The 18,962-nt window shown below is 39.9% G+C and overlaps 1 protein-coding gene across 3 annotated transcripts in view; it reads left to right on the forward strand.

Annotated features, from left to right (window-relative positions):
- UBE2H (ubiquitin conjugating enzyme E2 H) overlaps positions 1-18,962 on the forward strand; it is a 113,389-nt gene that overhangs the window by 80,051 nt on the left and 14,376 nt on the right. For 2 of the 3 annotated variants that reach the window (XM_012474050.3, XM_064373535.1), the window contains exons 4-5: positions 5,295-5,334; positions 6,591-6,643. The exons of the other annotated variant lie outside the window; for it this stretch is intronic. In XM_012474050.3, the coding sequence (XP_012329473.1) occupies positions 5,295-5,334; positions 6,591-6,643 (93 nt within the window). The remainder of the gene's footprint in view (positions 1-5,294; positions 5,335-6,590; positions 6,644-18,962) is intronic. 3 annotated transcript variants of the gene reach the window in all.

The raw sequence follows: 18,962 nt of genomic DNA on the forward strand, positions 1-18,962 counted from the left end.
ACCGCTGCACTCTAGCCTGGGTGACAAAGTGAGACCTTATCTCCAAAAAAAAAAAAAAAAGGCCTGATATAGGAAGAGATCATTTTAGTTTGAAAGTTTTTTGGTAGAGTTGGTCTGGTTGTGTCCATTCCTCAAAGGCAAGGTTATAAACTGTTTCTGCCTACTCTGGAAGAGTCAGAGGGTTTGTTTTATGGCTCTTTATGGTATATTATCATGTTGGTGGTTTCGTATGGTATTCTCTAGAATACTTCTGTACCTAAAAATGCTGCCTTACAGAATTAATTTCCTTTAAGGACTTAACTCTTGGATATTTCCCCTTAATTCCTCTGTTCTCAGAGTACTTGCCATTGTTATTAAATATTAAATGCTAGTTTTTTAGAGCTGATAGGGCCTTTAGAAATAGAGTGGAGATTTTGGAGATTGTGTGGTTCAACTATTTGTCTTCACTGGTAAAGAAACAGACCCCACAAGGCAGGGCCTACAGTTAGTTGATAGTAGAGTTGGGGCTAGAACCCATGTCCCTGTTTAGTACTTTGTACTTTGTGATGTGATTCTGCCCTCTGTCCTAGTGCTGAAATGGTGTTCTATACTTAGCAGGGGCACTGGAGACTAAGCACCAAACCATGTTTTACTAAAGTGTATGTTTACCAACTCCTTTTTGGTTCTGTTATGTATTCCTGTATTCAACCAAGCCAAATCTAGATTTAATTGAAAACTGTATAGAAACTGTTAATTCCATGGCCGGGGGTGGCAGTGACTCATGCTTGTCATCTCAGCACTTTGGAAGGCTAAGATGGGTGGGTCACAAGGTCAGGAGTTCAAGACCAGCCTGGCCAACATGGTGAAATCCCATCTCTACTTAAAAAAAAAAAAAAACATGAAAATTAGCCGGGCGTGATGGTGGGCGCCTGTAGTCCCAACTACTTGGAAGGCTGGGGCAGGAGAATCGCTCGAACCTTGGGAGGCAGAGGTTGCAGTGAGCCAAGATCACACCACTGTACTCCAACTTGGGCGACAGAGACTCCGTCTCAAAAAAAAAAAAAAAAAAAAAAAGACACCTTAGTTTTTCAGAGACCGTTTTGATAAACATTTAAAGCTTACCATAATTATTTTCTTGACCTAACACCTTTAAATGCCCTGTGGTATCAGCTTGTTGAAGTGTAATGTCCCTGTAGGATCCCCATTCCATTTTGCTTGAGATCTGCCATTCCCCAGCACTCAGGTGCTCTGAGCTGATTGAGCTGTTCCCCAACTAGCCTATTTTAGGACACAAGCCATTTGTTAAACAAGCCAAGGACGTGAATATGTCACTGTTGCGGCACTAGTCTCAGTACTCTCCCCACATCTACCTCAGAATACAAGTCATCATCCTTTAAAGGGCCCCGAATGCTGATCACCTCTTTGACCTTACTTCTCATTTTCTGCCACTTGCTCAGATACCTTCAGTTTCAGGAAAAAACTTCAGAGTGTCAGGCAAGCTCCTAACGTGCTTTGCACTTGGCTGTTCCTGCTATATAGACCTTCTCTTCTCTTGGTACCAGGTGACTCCTCTTTTACCTCCTTCAAAGCAAGTCACCTTCTTAGGAAGTCCCTCCCTGACCATCTCATTTAAAATTGCAACCCCACCCCACCCTTTCCATTTCTGTCCCCCTCCTTTGCTGTGTTTTTCTCCATAATTCTGGCAACCTTCTAACATAGGACTTACTTTTTCTAAAGACCTCTCTTTACAGAATTAATTTTCTTTAAGGACTTAACTATTGGGTATTTCCCCTGAAGTCCTGTGTTCTCAGAGTTCTTTGAGTATTGCTTTTAGTTTATTTAAATGAAAAGTTCCCAATGCTTCTCATCTGTAGCCAGCATTGGGAACTTTTGCCATAGATGTTGCTTCATTAGGTGTTAATTTTGAGAGTTCTCACAGAGGCAGGATTTTAAGTATCAAGAATATTTTAAATTCTTAATAGTAGCTTCAAGCAAAATACTTTTCACATAGTAGGACCATTGTCTTGCATTAAACCACATAGTGGCTCAGCATAGTTCCCCACTCATTAGAAAGCTTCCCTGCACTAGTGATAGCAGCATATTCCTAGTAACTAATCTAGAAGACCACACGCTTTATAACCTGAGGGTCCTTTGTTTGATTTTGGTGGGAGGGTAATTAATTTGTATTATTTGAACAAGAGTGTTCAGATATGAGATTTTAAATAAAATGGTTGATTTTACTGACTTAAGATAGTTCAGCACTAGTTATTGTTTGTATGATTAAGTCTATTTTAGATTGTTTGATACTATGTATAACTTTTTTTTTTTCCTCTGGAGACAGTCTACCTCTGGCTTCCAGGCTGGAGTGCAGTGGCATGATCTCAGCTCGTTTCAGCCTCCACCTCCCAGGTTCAAGCAATTCTCCTGCCTTAGCCTCCTGAGTAGCTGGGACTACAGGTGCCCGCCACATGCCCAGCTAATTTTGGTATTTTCAGTAGGGATGGGGTTTCAGCATGTTGGCCAGGCTGGTCTCAAACTCCTGACCTCAAGTAATCTTTCTGCTTTAGCATCCCAAAGTGTTGGGATTACAAGCGAGAGCCACTGCGCCCAGATGATACTGTGTATAACTTTTTATTTGAAAGTTTTTTTTACTTTCAACTATTAAAATTACACATTGTAGAAATGTTGGAGAGTCAAGAGTACAAGTAGAAATAATGGGAGAATACTGCAAAGATGACAACCATCGACACCTGTTTCCTTCTAGCCTTTTCCCATTGCTGTGATCCTAGTTCTGGTTCATGTGTGGTGGTTGGGGGAGTGATGAGATTTGAAAAGTGCAATGGATAAAATACTCCCACCACTAAGAATTCTGCACTGTTAACGTTTGTACTTACTTGCTTCCAGTTTCTTAATTTATGTGCATGTCTTAAACAGAGCAAATAATATACAAGCACATTGTCCCTTTTTAAAGGGAATATATTAATAGTGTTAGATAAAGTCATTTTTTTTAAAAGACAGTCTTGCTGTGTTGTCCAGGCTGGGGTGCAGCGATGCGATCTCGGCTGACTGCAGCCTCCGCCTCCCGGGTTCAAGTGATTCCCTTGCCTGAGCCTCCCAAGTATCTGGGACTAAAGGTGCATGCCACCACGCCCTAATTTGTGATTTCTTTATAGTAGAGACAGGGTTTCACCATGTTGGCCAGGCTGGTCTTGAACTCCTCAGGTGATCCACCTACCTCAGCCTCCCGAAGTACGGGGATTACAGGCGTGAGCAACTGTGCCAGGCCAGATAAAGTCATTTTTAACCAGTGTTTCCCGTTATGTTTCCTATTCCTATAATGACACCTGGCCCTGTGCCCTAACTGAAACAATTACTTTTGGAAATTTGGTATATGTTGGTTCAGTACAGTTTTCCCATACTTGTTACCGTGGAGAATAGGTAGTATTGCTTTGTTTTAGTTTATCTAAATAACATCAGGCTGTAAATATAACATCCTGCAACTTAAAAAAACAAAAACAAAAAAACCCTCAGCTTTAGAGCTATACAAGTTGATACATACTGATCTACTTCAGTACCTTTGGCTATATAGGACTCAAGTAGATGGAATTACTCCCCTTCAACCAACCCTATCCCATTGACAGTGTTGAATTTAGCTCTTGGCTTTTATAAATAATATTGCAGCAAATACTCTCATGGGTCATCTGGGACATGTGTATTAGTATTTTTCTAAAGTTATGTAGATTTTCTTTACCCTAATTTTTCTCCCCTTAATATTAAGACATGAACATTTCCCATTATTAAAATATCTTCATAAACCACATGCTTCTTAAATATAGACTTTGCAACATCTTTAATTTCCTTAATGAAAAATTAATATTGGACACAAAGCTTTTTTTTCATCAGAGTAACTTAAACATCACATGAGCCCTCTTAATTGTAGTAGATAGAACAGTATGCTGTTTCAACACAGAGCATCTAAAAACAAAAGTTAAAAGTGTGAGTGACTAGAGCGGTCTAAGACTGGAATACTTGAGACTTGGTATTCTTACCCGTTTTCTAATTCAGGGGAAGTTTCTCAGGTTTTTGGAGACAATCTCTGTAGTGCCCTACTTGAGGCTCCTCCTCCAGTGCCATTTCTCTGCATCTCCCCTGACTCTTCTTGTATGTATTCCCCTCACTGTATCAATACTTTGTTCAGACTGCAGTCATTTCTTGATGTCTCTTGTCCCACTGCCAGAGACCTCTTCAAGAATAGTGTGCTGTCAGTCTTATTTTTGTACCGTATCCAAGCACAATGCCTGCAGTATAGGTGCTGACCAAATATATTCTGAATGAAAGAATGTGAGGATGGGGTGAGGGAGGGTGGGGATCAGAGATAATGATGGTGATACTCACCTTAATAAGGAACTTCAAATATTGAAAGTGTGGAACAGAATGAGAGTCCTAAAAGGAAAGGAACTGATAAGGATGACAAAATAACACCTTTGACAGTGGATCTCTGCTTTAGAATATTGCCATTTGCATATATACTAAATCACTGGTTTTTAGAGAAAAAAATGAATTTCTTCTTGAAGTTTAAATGGTCATATAGCTATTAAAGTGTGTACTTGGTTCGCTAGGAAAAATTTTAAAAACTTAGGTCTCCAACAGATATAGCCAACTGAGAGAATTTTTTTTTTAACTCCTGCTTCATTTCTTGGTTGCCCCAATTTTAATCAAAACTGAGTTTCCCTGAATGAGTAGACTAATGTTAAAGGAAATATTTCGGTCATTGTTCTTATGAAATCCTTTGTGGTTTGAAGTGGTATTCCTTTAGCATTTCAACAATTTCATTCATGTTCCGCACACGGCGTAACGAATGATATCCGTAAGTAAGCTTCAGAAGGAAAAGTTCAAATGCAGGACCTCCAGATTTAAATCTTGAACAATAAAACTTTTGGGAGGAAGAGTCAGAGTGAAGTTTTCTTAGCTTTTATCATGACCCTGGTTATGAACCATTTAGTAGTATAATTTCTCTTTGGGCAGTAGCTTCATAGCTAAGAAAAACAGTTGCTTTAATGATTGTTTTGTATAAGAAGCTGCATTTCTCCCAGTTTGCTCGTTTGTTAATAGAATGCTAATGTAAAGTAATTGGAGCTATCAGGAGAATATTATCAGTAACCAAAGATCTTTATCAGTAACCAAAGATCTGAGGTTGAAAGTAGTGATTTATAAGTCTTACCACCTTTTCCCAATACTGAAATTGTTTCTAATACTGAAATACTTTAATTGTTTTCTGGATACTTTTTGCTGCTAATTAACATCTCTTTTTACAGGATTCATGAATAAAATTTTCCATCCCAACATTGATGAAGCGTAAGTAACTATTTTAAAATGTTTAAATTTTAGCAGGAACTGCTCTTGATTAGTGTTTCTTTGTCTTTCTGTTATAAAAAGCCTCAGTGACCTTTTTGGACCTTCTCAGGAGTTAGGACTGTACAAATGGTCATGTAAATGATAGAATCCAAAGGATATGAGATTTTCAGTCACTTAATTCACATTCTGCTGTTGTACCACTTAGTTTTTTCCATTGTTGTGACTGGATCTTTCATTTTCTTGTTATTCCGCTAACAGTAGTAATGTTCCACATCTCATTTCTCTTTGTGTAGACAGAATTCAGAGATCTGTTTTCAATCTACAGATTATTTTCAGACCTTATAGTATTTTCTCAATTCTTGAGAGTAAGGCAAAATGACTGTAGTTTCATTTCAGTTAATGAATCTTATTTATCCCTTTCTTTCATTCTAATATTTTATTAGTGATACTTAAAATATTCTAGCATATCATGTTTTATACTTCTAGTGCTGTTTTGAATATATGATTGTTTGGGACACAGTTTTAATTTGTCATGGCACTAAGTTTTACTGTCTCTCACACATACCTAACAGGTTTTTCTGAACCTTGTGTGAGCAGGTTGTATGTCTACATACGTCATGCCCCTTAGTCCTTTAATATTAATATTTTAAGTTATCCTAACAAAGACATTCTCTTATGTATCCACAGTATATAGTTGTTAGATTCAGGAATTTAACGTTAACACGATACTTTTTATTTAATCTACTGCCATGTTCCAGTAACTTGGTTTTTAGCACTTTTTTCTTTCAGTAAAGGATCCAGTCTAGAATCATACATTACATTTAGTTGTTGTGTTTCTTTAAACTATAGGCCAATTATTTTATAGATTGTTCTCAATTTGTGTTTGTCTGATGTTTCCTTATTACATTCAGGGCATGAACACACTTAAGGCCAGAAAACCACAAAGTGAGATTGTGTCCTTCTTGAGGTATCACATTCGGAAGCACACAAGTCTGTCTGCCCCTTGCGTTCTCAGCACCTGGTTCAGGTGTTGTCTGGTTTCTCCATTGAATAGTTACTATTTTCCCCTTTCACTCTGTAAGGAGACACATAAGACCTTGTACTATTCTGTTCCTCATCATACTTTTCCCCAATTGGGATTCTTTTTTTCACAGATCTATTAAAAGTATTTCTCTTGATAAGTAAAATCGGTTGCCAGATACATTCAGCTAATTTTCTAATTTTTAAAAACATGCCATTCTTTCCATCTGTTTCAGGTCAGGAACTGTGTGTCTAGATGTAATTAATCAAACTTGGACAGCTCTCTATGGTGAGTTTGGCCATGGAATATTTTTTGGAGATGTTGAGACATTGCCTAAAAAATTGTTGTTGGGCTTTGCTTTTCTGGTTTAAGATGTTTCATTGGTAATGAGAAGGGATTTTTGAGGGACTGACTGGGAAAGTTTAATCATTGGAGAAAAAATTTTCTCTTAAGTACAAACTTCAGTTTAGCTGTGAAAGTTTAAAATGATTTTGTGAGATTCTGAACTTAAGGTATAGTGATACATATACACACACACAAATACATGTGCAAACATTTTATGTATGTATTCAGAAGCACATAATAGATACATATTTACATATATATAATACCTTTTAGTTTTGAAAAAACACTTAGGAATGTCCCTCTGAAATGAAAGATAAATGATGTAGTAAGAGGTTTTAGGGGATCATCGTTTCAAAGGCCAAAACCTCCTGATGAAAAGAGTAATTTAGCCTTACCTTCAATGCTGAAAGTGACACCCCATCTCTGACAGTGAATCAAAAGATGAATTGCTCAGCTCTGCAAAAATACTATGCTGAATATCACAGAGAGTTATAAAGGGTATCAGGCCTTCCCTCCTTGTCACCTGGTTTGGGGAGCTGATAATATTTTAAAATACAGTCATCCCTTGGTGTCTGTCTGCAGGGGATCAGTTCCTGGACTACCTGCAGATACCAGAATCCGTGCTTTCTTAAGTCCCGCAGTCATCCCTGCAAAACCCACTGACTTGGAGGGCTAGCTGTGTTTATTGAAAAACCACATGTGAATGGACCCATGCAGTTCAAACTGTGCATGGACCCATGTTCAAGGGTCAGTTGTCTATTTGAAGTTAATTAGGGATACAACAAATCTGTTTTTTCCTCACATGTCCAAATCCTCTGGCTTCATAGAGTCTCACTACTCCAGTGTTCCTACCCTGTACACTTTGGCTGATTCTCCAGCTGGAAGTAATCTCTGGATACCATTACATTTCATAGCTCCTTTTTAATTGCCCACTTTTACTTTCTACTTTGTATTTGTTGGTTATGCATTTTTTTTTTTTTTGGGTGCTACTCGATTATTTCGTACCTTAAGGGCCATCAGCTATGTGTCTGATTCATCTGTAAGTCCCTGGACTCTTGTCACAGTGCCCTTCACCAATATGGGTTGAAAGAATGAATGGTACAGGTAACAGTTGCTGAGAGGCACAAGAAAAGAAGGGAAAGCTCAGTTGAGGTAGAGCTTAACCAGGGATGGCTGCTTCTTGTCAAAGACTTGTGAGACCTTTTAATGGTCTAAGGTAGGTAAGACTTCTTAGTCTAGCCACAATCCGCAAGTTACCTTTGACAGATATCTTTGAACTAGATTGGTAAATGAGAATCACAGAGGAAGATTGTTCACCAGCAGAACACAGTTAATCCCTGCCCCCAGCCGATTGTGCCATTCAAAAATTCTTTTCTCTACCTTAATGTTCTCCCCTGATCTTTGTGTGATTGGCATCTTCTTCAGTCATCTCACACATCACTTCCTCAGAGCAGCCTTCATTCCCAGCCATTCTATCTGAAATCACACCCCTCTACAGCACAGCACTCTGTTGTATATATATATATTTTTAATTTTAAAATTATTTTTTAATATATAGAAACAGAGTTGTACTCTGTTGCCCAGGCTGGAATGCAGTGGTGCAATAATAGCTCACTGCAGCCTCAACCTCCTGGGCTTGAGCAATCCTCCCACCTCAGCCTCCCCAGTAGCTGGACTAGTACCTGGTTTTAAATAAGCTTCTAAAACTGGTATTTATTTATTATTTATCTTATCCTCTTAGATTGTAAGCACCATGAGTGGAGACTTTGTCTTGTTCTTGTTTCTCTCTCCGGGCGCACACACACACACACACACGCAGGCGCACGCGCGCGACTAAAACAGTGCCTGAAGGCTGGGCGTGGTGGCTCACGCCTATAATCCCAGCACTTTGGGAAGCCGAGGCGGGCGGATCACGAGGTCAAGAGATCGAGACCATACTGGTCAACAAAGTGAAACCCCGTCTCTACTAAAAATACAAAAATTAGCTGGGCATGGTGGCGCTTGCCTGTAATCCCAGCTACTCGGGAGGCTGAGGCAGGAGAATTGCTTGAACCCAGGAGGCGGAGGTTGCGGTGAGCCAAGATCGTGCCGTTGCACTCCAGTCTGGATGACAACAGTGAAACTCCGTCTCAAAAACAAACAAACAAACAAACAAACAAAACCAGTGCCTGATATACAATAATGGTTCAACTGTTGTCTTAATGAGTGAATTAATCATGTTCAGCAAGAGAGTTTTAGGGGAGATGATGGCACATAGTTGAGGCAACAAGAAAGAACATATACCGGTCGATTAAATGAATTCCTTTTCAGATGGTTTTTTTGGTAAAAATGTCTCATGGCAGGCTGCCTGGAATATCTGATGTAATGATGTGTTTTCTTAAACTACATTCACATTTTAGAAATGTACATATCAAAATACTGCAAGCTGGTTCCAATTACAATGAAGTAAATTGAAGTTTAGTTTTGTTAAGGCTTTTACCATTGACCAGAAAAGCTTTGTAGATGTTTGCTGACTCTCAAGTACCTCATGTCTCAGAACAAGTTTTTAAAAAAATAACAGTTTAACTGAATTATAATTCACAAGCATGCAACTCGCCCATTTAAAATGTGTAATTCAGTAGTTTTTAATATATTCAATTATATTCAGCCATCACCACAGTCAATTTTAGAACATTTTCATCACCTCAAAAATAAACTTGTACCCTATAACTGTTCCCTACTTACCCCACCAGCTCTAGGCAACCACGAATCTGCTTTTTGTTTCTGTGGATTTGTCTATTCTGGACACTTCTCAGAAATGTAATTATATAATATGTGGTCTTTTGTGACTGGCTTTTTTCACTTTGATGATGTTTTCAAGGTTGATCTGTGTTGTTGCATGTATTGGAATTTCTTATGGCTGAATAATTCATTGTATGGATAAGCCACAGTATTTGTTAGGTAATAGACATTTGGGTTGTTTCTGTCTTTTGGCTATTATGAGTATTATAAATATTTGTGCACAAGTTTGTTTTTATTTGTTTGTTTGTTTTCTTTGAGATAGAGTCTCAGTCTCGCTCGGTTCCCCAGCCTGTTTCCAGGCTGGAGTGCAGTGGTGTGATTTTGGCTCTCTGCAACCTCTACCTCCTGGTTCAAGCGATTCTCCTGTCTCAGCCTCCTGAGTAGCTGGGATTACAAGCGCTTGCCACCACGCCTGCTAATTTTTCTATTTTTAGTAGAGACGGGATTTCACCATGTTGGTCACGCTGGTCTCAAATTCCTGACTTTGTGATCTGCCCCTCTTGGCCTCTCAGTGCTGGGATTACAGGCATGAGCCCCCATGCCCAGCCTTGTACACAAGTTTTTATGTAGGCATGTTTACATTTCTCTTGGGTATATAACTAGGAGTGAAATTACTGGGTAATATGTTTAACTATTTGAGGGCTGATAGACTACTTTCTAAAGTGGCCAACATGAGTAAGATTTCATCACATTTATAAAACGTTAGAATATGTTCTTACATTAGCTTGCAAAGCATTTAATAAGCAGCAAGAGTTAAACCACATTGGTCCAAGTGAACTGAAAGCAGACTGCTGTGTTACTTACATGTGTATGAGTTATTGAACATGTTCCATAATACAGGAGTGTGAGCACACTAACAGGTAAGTGCAGGAAAACAAGAAGAAATATTTTCAGAGTATAGTCAAAAGTATACTGAACATGGGAGAATTGTTTTGACATTTTTCTCAAAATAAACTATTTCTCAAGAAAATTTAACATTTCTTTCATGGAAAGTTTTAGGAACAGGTAAATACAGTTGTATAAAGTACTGGTAGAATATGTTCGTTCAGATGACCTTGAAGTGTTTTTTCAGACTTATCTGATCTTGAGATCTGAACTGAATTTTTATTACAAACTGTTAAAGCCTCTGGCATTGAAGGTTAGTTCATAATTGGTGAGTTCTGAATCACTTCATTTCCTGCAGTGGTTCCTGAGAGAATCTTAGTTCAAAGGACTACCCCCACCCCCTGCACCCCAACCCTGCCAAAAAAAAAAAAACCTAACACTAAATAACTAATAGGAGAAAGTTGGCATGTCAACATAAATATTCAACTGAAAAGCAAAAGGCTAAGCCTGGCACCTAAAGCTTGTTTCAACATTTTCCTCTGCTGTATAATACAATGAGGGAGCCAGGAGTGGATTGTGAAATTTCCTGCCATTCACCTTGCCCCAGGGCATGTACTGTGCCATGGCTATATGTATTTGTAGCCTAACAACAATTCATAGTTGAAATTTCAGATTTATGTTCGTCATAGCCTGATATTGAACAGCATTTATGTTAGCGGTAAATTTAGTCCTGTATCCCCTCACACACCCCTCCCCGCCACTGATTTCTGGTAAACCAGTTGACTCATTGCTTCTGTTCTCATCCTGTTATCTCTTTGCCAAGTGTATGTGCAGTTTGTTTATTCAGAGTTCAAAATTGGTATAATTGTGGTTTACTCACCCAGTAATTTTTAATTGTATATTATTTAACCTTGCAAGAGAGCTAATTATAGTCAGGAATCGGATTAATTTTGTAAAGATGCTTGTCATCAGTATGAAGTTATCTATTGTTATTCTTGTGATGTTAAATGGAAAGTAGCAGATGACAAAATTGATTCATTTTGGCTTCCTGCATGATAGCATCTTTTTTTTGCATCCCTTTCTGCTCTTCCAGACAGCAGTGACAAAAGCTCTGAGAAACATAAAATGTAGCCAAGGGGATTTGGATTTCCATTTCAAAACAAATTAATTCTAAGGACTGATAGGAGAGTTCATGAAGTCACAGGTAGCTTTTTAAGCTCTCTTCTATTTTCCAGTTTCCCTTTTTTCCTCCAAAATATATTTTATCCATAGTTGGCTTATCACCCTGCACTCCTGGGGCTCAGGTACCTTCACTGCAATACAACTTTAATCTTTCTTTCATCCCACCCTTCTGGACTAAGCATGCTTGATCCTTGCAAATATGTTTCTCTCTCCAGCTTTCATTTTACTCATTCTTTGACTGACTTGGTAAGTTACTTATATGATGGAGTAAGTTCTGGAGAAGTGAGGCAGAAGACAATTTTCTTATAAAACTGGGCGGTTTACATTTTCACCCTTAGGGTTGCTAGCCAGTGGACTGGATACTCTACTCTTTGCTGGGGAGAAAAATCAACATTTGGAAAATGTCTTCCCCTATAGTTATCTGGGGAGTTAGTAATAGCAAATGAAATTGACTACAACAGAAGGAATGCTTCAAGGACTTTGAAATTAGGCAAGAGTTACAAAATTTCTTTTACCAGGCATTTAGAAATTTAAAATACAAATTTAACATTTATTCCATCCCCTTTTCAGTCTGATAGTCTATGGATCTTCCCAAATAATTCAGATTTTGGCAGAAGGTATATCTTAAAATAATGCTTTATGTTGGATTAGTGTATGCTGTTTCTAAACATTTTAGTGTAATTGCACAGATAAGAAATATATGTATGTGTCTGCACAGATGATTGATTGGCCAACTACTATTTGAACAGCTTAAGAACTTCAGTATTGATCTGACACATTGAATCACAAATATCATCCTGCCTTTGGAACAGCTGGATGTTATTATTTCTAGATAGAGGCCAGGTAGAGCAATTCTGTCCAGTACTATTGGGATAATGTCACCTGTTGTACCTAAAGAAGAAATATGCTCAGTTGTGGATTTGTGCTTCAACAGTACTTAGCTCCATGACCAACTTTATCTGTCTGCCTGGCAATCTTTGGATGCAGTGTTGATATGTCAGGAGCCTAATTATATACATAAAAGTAGAGTCTCCTGGCTTTGAACAACTTTGTGGAAATTCATTAAAAATATCACAATCGGCTGGGCGCGGTGGCTCACGCCTGTAATCCCAGCACTTTGGGAGGCCGAGGCGGGTGGATCACGAGGTCAAGAGATCGAGACCATCCTGGTCAACATGGTGAAACCCCGTCTCTACTAAAAATACAAAAAAAAATTAACTGGGCACGGTGGCGCGTGCCTATAATCCCAGCTACTCAGGAGGCTGAGGCAGGAGAATTGCCTGAACCCAGGAGGCGGAGGTTGTGGTGAGCTGAGATAGCGCCATTGCACTCCAGCCTGGGTAACAGGAGTGAAACTCCATCTCCAAAAAAAAATCACAATCACTGGTGGTCAGCTTTAAAACCATGGAGTGGTCTAGGCATTTTGGATCGTGGTACACGAGCCAGCAAGGAAGGGTATGGCTCTGAAAGGTAGCCATAGCTGTGTTCTGCTTTCACAGGGGCTCTAATTTTAGGGCTCGTTTCATTCTTGATTATATGGAAATGCAACTTTGATGTGTTTTCTCCTCATTCACTTGTGAATACTGAGTTATAGATAAAGTCTTCCCCGTGTATAGACACTTGGCTTGTAATTTCAGGAAGTTATCTCTTCTTCTTTTCCAACATTAACAACAACTAAATCGTTGTCTAGTAATTACAAGCTTGAATAGCAAGTTTTAGTATGACAGTAAGACTATCCAGCTAGCTAATTACACATTAACTGCCCTCATTTCTGGAAGGTTAATAACAAATCCTATTACCACGTTTTAGCTTACAAGCTCTTAAGGTAAGCAGGGTCATAACGGGTTTGAACTAGAATGAATGACCTCTAAAAAACAAGTCAGATGAGAATTGTTTTGAGATTGACAATGCAACAAGAACGGTGTTTTTGATGAACAGGAGCTTGTTTCCTTCATTCTGATCTATACAGTAGCATTCATTTTCTTCTGCAGCTCTCTGAAGTTTAAATGCTTTGCAGGGAAAGGGGCTACAATTAGGCAATTAATGGGAAACTATCTTTTAAGTGGGTTTAGAATGCTTTAAAAACAGTCCATGTCCTGTAACTACACCTCAGATTGGTGACCTGGTAGCCTGGCCCTGAGCAGAATATGGCTGGTTTTCCTCCTGGTTTCAGCACCCTGCATCATTCATATCGCCCTTTCCCACACAGCACAGGAACACCTGTTTCTAGCTTAGAACACTTAAAAACCAAAATGCTACCAGTAAGTGAGATTTAAATGTATTTATCATGTATGTTGCAAACATTTTCTTTGAGTGTTTGAATTCCTACTTTTTTTTTTTTTTGGGGGGGGACAAGGTCACCCAGGCTGGGGTGCAAGTGTGGCTCACTGTGGCCTCAACCGCCTGGGCTCAAGTGATCCTCCTGTCTCAGCTTGCTCTCAAGTAGCAGAGACTACAGGCATGCACCACCACACCAGGCTGATTTTTTATTTATAATAGAGATGGGGGTGTCACTGTGTTGCCCAGGCTGGTCTCAAACTCCTGGGCTCAAGTGATCTGCCCACCTTGGCCTCTCAAAGTGCTAGGATTACAGGCATGAGCCACCGCACCCAGCCACTTTTTTTTTTTGAGAGGTGAGAAGAGGGAGGTGAGGTGTTTATTGTGTTTATTTTTAAAGCATCCTACTTTTTTTTCTGTTGAGAGGTGTTTTCATTTGTTTTTGTTTTTTCTTTTGTTTAGTTTTGTTGCCTGCATGGCCCTCTTCATTAAGACTTTATCTTTAAAAGATCCCCATGGACAAATAGGAGAAGACGCGTGAATCTGCTGAGCTTAGACTTTTTGTATATTTTATCCATACATAAGACCTTCTCAGTTAGTATTTGGTGGCAGGTTATATTATTTTATTTGCAGCTAGTTAGCATTCAGTAAACTAAGTGCAACATAACATGCTGAGCCTTGTGGCCCAGCATAGCCCAGGAAGGCTTTGGTGGGCTGCTTTAGCTCACCACCTGTGTGCCTTCAAACAGCTGGAGAAATGGGCTTTTTGTTACTGAAGTTGGGTTCAAATTAATTATTTGTCTTTTTTTTTTTTTTTTTTTTTTTTGAGATGGAGTCTCGCTCTGTTGCCCAAGCTGGAATGCAGTGGCACAATCTCAGTTCACTGCTACCTCCGCCTCCTGGGTTCAAGCGATTCTCCTGCCTCAGCTTCCCAAGTTGCTGAGATTACAGGCTCCCGCCACCAAGCCTGACTAATTTTTTATGTTAGTAGGGGTGGGATTTTTACCATGCTGGTCAGGTTGGTCTTGAACTCTTGACTTCAAGTGATCTGCCTGCCTCATCCTCCCAAAGTGCTGTGATTATAGGCGTGAGCCTCTGCGCCTGGCTCAATTAGTTATTTTAGAGAATGGTACTTTTAATCTCAAAACCATTTCTTTGAAGTCTGCCTACCTATATGACTGGTTTCATTGAAGTTTTCCTTGAGGGGCTATCTTTTACCGCCCTCTGTTTGCCAAATTTTTTTTAAAGATAACAACTGCTTGGTTGTGCGCAGTGTAGGATTCTTTATAGGTTTTTGGCTACTCTTCCTTTCTTGTAGAATTTCACTATCTCTTAATGTTTACTGACTGCAAGCAGGATAAAATTAAAATAAAAAATTCAACCATTATTAACATTGCTGCTTTGTAGGAGCTAGTAAAGGAGTGGAAGCTAAAGATCTATTAATTATGGTATCTAATATACCCTTGAGGAAAATCTGTTAGCCCCACATTATTAAGTAACTAAAGAAATCTTAGCCTTACCAAAAAAAATAAACAAATAAAGCTACCTGGTTTTTGTATATACAGTAGATACTTACCACCACCACCAAAAATAAACTCGTTGAATGAATAAGATGAAATTTTATGGTTGGCTTTATTTTGAGCACCTATTATAAAATTCACGACTTGCATGGCAGTTCATGATGAATTCAATACAGTTTCTTTTCTTTTTTTTTTTTTTTTGAGACGGAGTTTCGCTCTTGATAACCCAGGCTGGAGTGCAATGGCGCGATCTCGGCTCACCGCAACCTCCGCCTCCTGGGTTCAGGCAATTCTCCTGCCTCAGCCTCCTGAGTAGCTGGGATTACAGGCACGCGCCACCATGCCCAGCTAATTTTTTGTATTAGTAGAGACGGGGTTTCACCATGTTGACCAGGATGGTCTCGATCTCTTGACCTCGTGATCCACCCGCCTCGGCCTCCCAACGTGCTGGGATTACAGGCTTGAGCCACCGCGCCCGGCCTCAATACAGTTTCTTATAAGATGGGCAAAAGTCAGCCCATGGAATTTTGAAAGGTCAACAGCTGCTTTTATCTAGTAGTCAAGGATATGAATAACATGGTCGAAATTCTCAGGAGTTTCAACTATAATGACCAAAAGTACAGGGAAAGTGATCTAAGTCTCAGAGGGAATCATCAGTTCTAGACAGGAATCAACTTGTGATTTTTGTCCATTTTTTCCTCTAGTTTTGAACAGATTTTTCTTCCTTTCAGCCCTGTTCTTTATCGAATTATAGAACAGATAAATGCCGGCCGGGCACGGTGGCTCAAGCCTGTAATCCCAGCACTTTGGGAGGCCAAGGCGGGTAGATCACGAGGTCAAGAGATCGAGACCATCCTGGTCAACATGGTGAAACCCCGTCTCTACTAAAAATACAAAAAAGTAGCTGGGCATAGTGGCGCGTGCCTGTAATCCCAGCTACTCAGGAGGCTGAGGCAGGAGAATTGCCTGAACCCAGGAGGCGGAGGTTGCGGTGAGCCAAGATCGCGCCATTGCACTCCAGCCTGGGTAACGAGAGTGAAACTCCATCTCAAAAAAAAAAAAAAAAAAAAGAACAGATAAATGCCTTAAAGAGTAGTGGCTATCCCTGTGGTTTTCAGCTTGGAAAGCCAGGAGTCCTACCCCAGAGGGGAGAGGGATGGTGAAAGAAGTTTGGATAGCATCCTTCAGGAGGATGCAGAATTTTGATTGACAGATAGTCATTGTACATATTCATGGGATATGTAGTGATGTTTCTTTTTTTCTTTTCTCTTTTTTTTTTGAGACAGAGCCTTGCTCTGTCACCCAGGCTGGAGTGCAGCAACGTGATCTCGGCTCACTGCAGCCTCCACCTCCTGGGTTCAAGCAATTCTTCAGGATGCAGAATTGTGATCAAGGGCAAGAGGAACTTATTGTTTGTGGGAAATGATCTAAGTGATTGTTTTAAGGAAACTTTGATTACAAAAGTGAGAGTATAGAGCCTTGAAGGCCATTTAGGAGATGGCTGCCCTGATCCAGGGCTGGAATGATATATTGGGCTTGACATAGTTACATGTCCAGGGAAATAGAAAAACCAGAGACATTTCTGGGAAACATAGTGAGTACATGGAAGAAAGGAAGAATACCTAGCCAGATTCCTTCCAGAGGCTTGGAGCCTAAGAGCAAGGGTGTTAGGCTCAACCTACTCCCCTTCATTAGGAGAAGGGAATGGGTTTTCAGGAAAATAGGCATGTAAATTTGATAAGACTGTAAGACTAGACATATGAAGGACCAGTTATGTGGATTTGGTAGTTACCAATATTGTCTTCTTATTTTTCTTTCTTTTTTATTTAAAGAGACTGGACCTTGGCTGGGTGCGGTAGCTCACACTTGTAATCCCAGCACTGGGAGGCCAAGGTGAAGAGAATCACTTGAGCCTCAGAGTTTGGAACTAGCTTGGGCAACACAGAACTTGTCTCTGCAAAAAAAAAAAAAAAGAGAGAGAGAGAGATTGGGGGTCTCATACTGTCATCCAGGCTGGAGTGCAGTGGTTGTGATCATAGCTCACTATAACTTCAAACTCCTGGGCTCTAGTGATCTCCCTCCTTAGCCTCATGAGTAGGCAGGATTACAGGTGCAAGCCACCACCACACCCAGTAGACTTATGTCTTTAAAATTGTAGGATGGCTGGGTGCAGTGGCTCATGCCTGTAATCCCAGCACCTTGGGAGGCTGAGGTGGACAAATCACTCTGAGGTCAGGAGATCGAGACCAACCTGGCCAACATGGCAAAATCCTGTCTCTACTAAAAATACGAAAAATTATCTGGTTGTGGTGGTGTGTGCCTGTAGTCCCAGCTACTCAGGGGACTGAGGCAGAAGAATCGCTTGAAACCAAGAAGCAGAGGTTGCAGTGAGCTGAGATCACACCATTGCACTCCAGCCTGGGGCGACAGAACGAGGCTCTGTCTCAAAAAAAAAAAAATTTATAGGATGATGAACTTCCCAGGGTCAGAGCGTACAAAGCTAATTCTTAAAATGCAAATGCCACAGAATTTGCGCCGCTCTGCAGGATGCTGATGTCTTTCCAGATAAGTTTTTCGTTATTTGTTTGTTTTTAAAAAGAGGAAACCCAGGATGTTGGCATCTGGGGGACAGAGAGAAGTAGTAGAAAGGGGTTGGCGTAGGTTGGTTTGAGAAGGGAAGTATGGCTTTGATGGTTCTTGGCACTTGGCTGTGACTATATCATATAATGGTGGTGGTTTCTGAGTTACAGCATTTATTTTTCAGTATTAAGTCTGAAAAATAAATGAAGATTATGTAGATAAAAGTCTCCAAAATGACTGCATGTTTGCTAATTGTGGTTTCTGGTGAGGCAGAGCATGTCAAGGTTTGGGCGTCCACAGGATTTTAACTTGAAGAAAGCATTGTATATTACAATTTTTTTTTTCTGGTTGGGGGCAGAGAGAGAGGGTCCTGCTCTGTCACCCAGGCTGGTGTACAGTGGCATAATCATGATTTATTGCATCTTTGACCCACCCAGCCACCTGCCCCTGACTGGAGAAATCCTCTCACCTAAGCAACTACTGAGCAACTACTCTCTTGAGTAGTTGGAACCACAGGCACATGCCACCATGCCTCATTAATTTTTTTTTTTTTTTTTGGTGAGGGGTGGGTAAAGACTGGATCTCCCTATGTTGCCCAGGCTCCTCTTGACCTCTTGGGCTCAGGCAATCTTTCTGCCTTGGCCTTCCAAAGTGCTAGGATTATAGACGTGAGCCACTATGTCCAGCCTGAAATTTTCCATTTATTTCAAATGAAATAGAGGGAAAAGAAATAACTTGTGGTCAATGGTTCATAAAGAGCCAAGAATAAAACATGAGATATGTGATTAACCCCCTCTTGTGTTTTCTCCTTCAAGCCCTTTTCCATCTCATTGTGAGTCACCTAGAGTTAGGGGGGTTTTAAGAATTGGTACTTTTTTTTTCAGTGTAACTCAATTTTAATTAACACATATTCCTTAAGGGATACAGGCAGCTGAAATGTCTACGCTTAGAGGATGTCATATTTGTATTAATAGTTTAGTTCTTTGATGCAGTTGATAGATATCTTATAGTCACTTTTAGTAATATATGATACTTCCCTGTAAGGAACAGCAATGTTATACTTCCCCTTTTTCAGTGAAGAAATTGAGATGTAGAAA

This window comes from Aotus nancymaae, unplaced genomic scaffold (genome assembly GCF_030222135.1).
Source record: "Aotus nancymaae isolate 86718 unplaced genomic scaffold, 86718_ANA_hifiasm-v0.15.2.pri h1tg000002l, whole genome shotgun sequence".
Classification (NCBI taxonomy): domain Eukaryota; kingdom Metazoa; phylum Chordata; class Mammalia; order Primates; family Aotidae; genus Aotus; species Aotus nancymaae.